The sequence below is a fragment of the Polypterus senegalus genome, chromosome 10 (genome assembly GCF_016835505.1).
Source record: "Polypterus senegalus isolate Bchr_013 chromosome 10, ASM1683550v1, whole genome shotgun sequence".
Lineage (NCBI taxonomy): Eukaryota > Metazoa > Chordata > Cladistia > Polypteriformes > Polypteridae > Polypterus > Polypterus senegalus.
This window is the reverse complement of record NC_053163.1, coordinates 16,161,626-16,166,625: the sequence shown is the minus strand read 5'-3', so window position 1 is coordinate 16,166,625 and position 5,000 is coordinate 16,161,626. Positions and strand designations below refer to the sequence as shown.

The 5,000-nt window shown below is 40.0% G+C and overlaps 2 protein-coding genes and 2 non-coding genes across 4 annotated transcripts in view; 1 reads left to right on the top strand and 3 right to left on the bottom strand.

Moving 5' to 3' along the window:
- The window catches only part of LOC120536806 (zinc finger protein 283-like), a 4,493-nt gene extending 4,283 nt beyond the window's left edge, over positions 1–210 (bottom strand). Inside the window, exon 1 of the mRNA XM_039765302.1 lies at positions 1–210. This exon is cut by the window's left edge and continues 540 nt beyond it. Coding sequence (XP_039621236.1) covers positions 1–136 — 136 coding nt within the window. The 5' untranslated portion in view covers positions 137–210.
- LOC120536392 overlaps positions 1–5,000 on the top strand; it is a 53,347-nt gene that overhangs the window by 16,496 nt on the left and 31,851 nt on the right. The gene's annotated exons all lie outside the window — the stretch shown is intronic.
- Positions 2,066–2,147, bottom strand: trnas-cga. Its single transcript has one exon. It is a non-coding gene; the product is annotated as a tRNA-Ser (tRNA).
- Positions 4,978–5,000, bottom strand: part of trnas-aga — an 82-nt gene continuing 59 nt past the window's right edge. The window contains exon 1 of the tRNA in view: positions 4,978–5,000. This exon is cut by the window's right edge and continues 59 nt beyond it. This is a non-coding gene — a tRNA (tRNA-Ser).

Below are 5,000 nucleotides of genomic sequence, written 5' to 3'. Positions count from 1 at the left end.
GACTACTCTTATTTAAGTAACGAGGCAGCTCCCTTGCTAGTTTGCATTGGACAGTTCGGGACGTCGCTTTCGCGATCCGCTCCATGCTACAGAAGAGCTGATCTTTTAATACGCGGTAGATATCTTCCCAGTCCATAACAATTATGGTTTTCACCCAAAGAGTGTTACGTTTCAGCGTGTTGACCAGTTACTTCTATCGCGTGTGTGGTTTTGCTTCCGGGTTATATCAGGACACAACGGGAGGGCTTTGTTACAGCCAACTGCAGGCTGAAATTAGATTAGCATAAAGTAGCTCTGAGAAACTTTTCAACAGCATAGTACGTTTTTATTTTCTCTGAAACACTTAATAAATACAAGAAAATGCAAATGAAAAGCTTCAAATGATACATTTATTAAAACGAAGTTTTTCAAGTCGTTTGATTAACAATTTCAGTGTGGCTCAAATAGCATGTACGTATTCATCCATCCATTATGCAACACGCTATATCCTAACTACAGGGTCACGGGGGGCTGCTGGAGCCAATACCAGCCAACACAGGGCACAAGGCAGGAAACAAACCCTGGGCAGGGCGCCAGCCCACCACAGGGCACGCACACACACACACACCAAGCACACACTAGGGACAATTTAGGATTGCCAATGCACCTAACCTGCATGTCTTTGGACCGTGGGAGAAAACCGGAGCACCCGGAGGAAACCCACACACACACGGGGAGAACATGCAAACTCCACGCCATGTGCGTATCTATAATAATATTATTATTATTGTTATTATTAATATTAATATTATTAAATCCAATAACCTAATGTAGCAGTTTGATCTGAAGTGGTAATGAGTATTCCACAAACACATGCTATATACCTTTACTCCATCATTGTAGATGACATAGACTCCTGTGATTTTAGCAATATCATTATATTCTTATTAGCATCAATTTGCAGGAACAACATCTGTCAGACTTAGCAAGTTTTTCACCATTTTGACATTATATATGTTCACTATTCCAATGACACTGCACCATTTCGCTTTAGAAGTCAAGCAAAATGACACTTTTACGCACTATGCAAGTGTTTCGAGGCAACTCAGCCTCCTTCTTCAGGCGAGATGTTATCAATTATTACAATGATATTACAATTATAACGATGTAATCAATTACTATATTGATATTACAATCACAATGATTACATCTTGCCTGAACTGCGGTGGACTGGCGCCCTGCCCGGAGTTTGTTTCCTGCCTTACGCCCTGTGTTGGCTGGGATTGGCTCCAGCAGACCCCCGTGACCCTGTATTCGGATTCAGCGGGTTAGAAAATGGATGGATGGATGGATCTTGCCTGAAGAAGGAGGCTGAGTTTCCTCGAAACACGTGCATATTGTAATCTGGTCAGTTAGCCAATAAAAGGTGCCATTTTACTTGACTTCTCACTACATTCATAACGGCTAACACGATACAACACCCTAGTGTTTTATAGAAGTGAAATTTGTTTTATTCTTTGGCTGGTTCTGACAAAGCCAAATTGTGCCATAAAATGTTTCTCTTTCCATGCAGTGTTCAGCTGTTTTCTAAAGGATCTAATGCCCATTTTTATTATCCTGCAAAGGTTCTTTGAACTTCCATCACTGTCTTTCATCCACCCCCTTCTGTCACTTAATGGAAGTCTTAGCAGCTTTGTGTCTCTTTATATGCTTGTGTTGACTCATATGGCTTCCACTCAATTTCTAAACCGGATGAATTTGCAAACTAGAACCGTCCATTATCCAACCCGGTATATCCCAAGGGTCACGGGGGTCTGCTGGAGCCAATCCCAAACAACACAGGGCGCAAGGCAGGAAACCCCATGCAGGGTGCCAGTCCACCGCAGGGTACACCCACAAGCCAAGCACACACTAGGGACAATTTGGAATCGCCAATGCACCTAACCTGCATGTCTTTGGACTGTGGGTTATTGCTTAATATCAGTGAAAACAAATGTACAAACCAATTGGTGTACAATGACTAATTTAGAGATCCACCATGTTAAGTGAGGTTGCATTTTTTATTACCCGTCTAATCTTAAATGTTCGTAGTCGGCAGGATTCGAACCTGCGCGGGGAAACCCCAATGGATTTCGAGTCCATCGCCTTAACCTCTCGGCCACGACTACCCCCGCCTTGAGCACCCGCTAGCGCGTCTGAATTTCGAGTTTATGTTTTACGACCTTAGAATATTCGCGCATGGAAGTCTTCTCGGGAATAAAAAGAAAGCGTCATATCAGTGGGGGACATTTTTTGCACACTGGGTGGTTTCTTTTCTTTGTCATTCAAAGGAACATGTAAATATTATACATCTAAAACACAGTAGATGAAGAGGCAAAAGGCACCCATTGTTGGGACTGGGGTGGGAAGTTAAAATGCAGATTTCCTGGGTAATCCTGTTACGTGATGGCTGTCTACAGGATATCGGTATTTGCTGTCGTGAAAAAGAATCACCGCTGTGAAGTTTTAACTGCTTAAATATACAAACAATACAAAATTGCGATAAAAGAACTCTTCCTTCCTTAGAAAATGTTAGTATTTACCTGACTTAGAAAAACATGTCTGAGAATATTGGTTTCTAATCAGCATATGTGTCCTCGGTGATGGCTGGTAACATTACTCTTTGTTAACCTCGGTTTACATTGTTAAACCCAGGACATGTGGATATGATATTGTTAAGCCATCGTCTTGTTAATCTTGGCAGGGACTGAAGGAGATTTAAACTGCAGGGGAAGGCAGGGTGAGGGGCGGTCCACTGAGAACGCTGCCAAGACACTGGCACAGAACACAGGGGCTCGCAGACAGGACAGGGTACGTGGTTGGTACGACGTGAGGCACAAGGACGGCAACACTTACCTCCAGGGATGAAGAGACGGCTCCACAAGAGGGGAAAGCGGTATGAAAGGACCAAGCTATGCATTGCGGACGAGAAGTGAGGCGTGCCGAGACCGCAGCAGCAACACAAAGAGCCCAGAGTGAAAAAAAAAAAAGAACGACGAAGAGACGCTTAGTTTTAACAATTTGACAAAACTTTTGTTGGGAAACGAGTGTCCGGTGAACAGAGCACATCCGGCAGTTGGACGATTAATTGTTGGGGTAGCACAGTGCGCAAACTGGAACTCTGCACCCCTGAAGGTTGTATCCTCCACTTCAAGTTTTTAACGGACTTTTAGAGTGCATGCTTTCCTTTTAAAAAAGGGAATTTTGTCCCTGATATTATTTTGTTATTTTCGTTTATCTTTTTAAAGTATACTTTATATTGTCTTGTGTAATAACAGTTACTACTGCTTTTCCTGAAATTACTGTTGTGTCTTTCATTGTGTGTTTACTCACCGCCCAATTTAAAGAAACCTGTGCGCTATTAATAAAACTTTTAATAAAACTGGGTGGCGTAGTCGAATATTTTAACGGTTAGATCACCTGTATGAGTGACCAGAAACCTGTCACAGTCAACATTCAAGTCTTGCGGTTCAGTAGTCTGGACGACGCTTTTGATATACAGTCTGTACACTGTAAAAAAGTCAGTAAATTTAACGGTACAAATACTGTAAATGGTGAAGGTAAAAGACCTTTTCTGATAAAGGAAAGTTACCTTATGTTCTACTGAAAATTACCTGTATATCTTAAACAATAAGTTTCATTATTTTTTTACAGCCACGTTCTGTAAAATCAATATTTTTCTACCTTCAAAATATGCTAAATACCGTTTATTGATGCATTACAGTTATACTGAAAAAAATCTGTTAATTTTACAGTGTAAAACTGTTAAATAACGAAGATAAACAACCGTAAAATGTAAAACGGTAAATCACTGTTTCAGTAAAACCGGTTACGATATTTGCATAAGGACACGCCCCTTTTTACAATATTGTTCCTGTTGAACCGCATACCTTTGATTAGTAGGAAAAAAAACTTAACCTAAGCTAGCAGACTTATTTTTCCCCACGTGCTGAAGGTTTTTTGAGGTTATGGAAGCTGATTTATGGTGGGTTGTATTCGATAAGTATGACACCATACACCACAAAAGAGAAAACATTATTTCCCTACCAGGCAACGTGCCGTAGCTTTCTTAAATAGTGAATTGTTTTCAATGTGAACAATTAAATGGCATATGCTTGTTATTGGTTGTTGTTAACTGATGGATGTAAGCTGTATATAGTGGGGTTTGATCCTGCCAAAGCATATTGTTTAGTAATTATAATATTTATTACACAGCATGAGGTTATGGTTAAACATTCCATTCTGTTGGAGTTTGTTGCGAAGAACAAATAGTTTTTACTACAAAATTATACTGTAGACCTAAAAATATTGCCATATTATTTATTACAGTAAAATTTTGGCACCCCAGCTGCCAGTATTTTGCCGTAAATTTAACATTATTTTTTAAAGTGTACCGTAGACCAAAAAACATTGTTAGGCCTACCTTCTTTTTTACGGTAAAATCCTGTCGACCCTACCTGCCATTTTTTTTTACCGTAAATGTAACTTTTTTTTTTTTTTACAGTGTATGGTTTCAGTTTCTAAAATCAACCACCAACTTTGATGTTTATTATTTTAACTTGTGGCGTTGTCGTTTGGAGAGAGTAGGAATTCTTGCAGTTTGGAAGTATGAAGTATACAATTTAAATTCTATTTTTATCGCATTCTGGCAAACGGCGGGCAAACAAATCTAGCGTGCTTTTTAAAGCTCGTTCCTATATTGTAAAATGACTTCAGACGCGTGGATTAACATACAGAGGTACTTATATCACAAGAGTCAAGTGACATGTAATTGCAGCACATTCTCCAGTAAAGAAAACGAATACATATGTGAGTGGAGTTTGTCGTTACGATTGCAATAATGTAAGGCAAGTGATGGGGCATACTTACTCTATAGAACTATTAATGGCAAATCAGAGTTGCTAAAAATCGCTTTAAGCCACTCTTTGTAAGGGAAACAGCAGCACAAATAAATGAGCACGTAGTCGGCAGGATTCGAACCT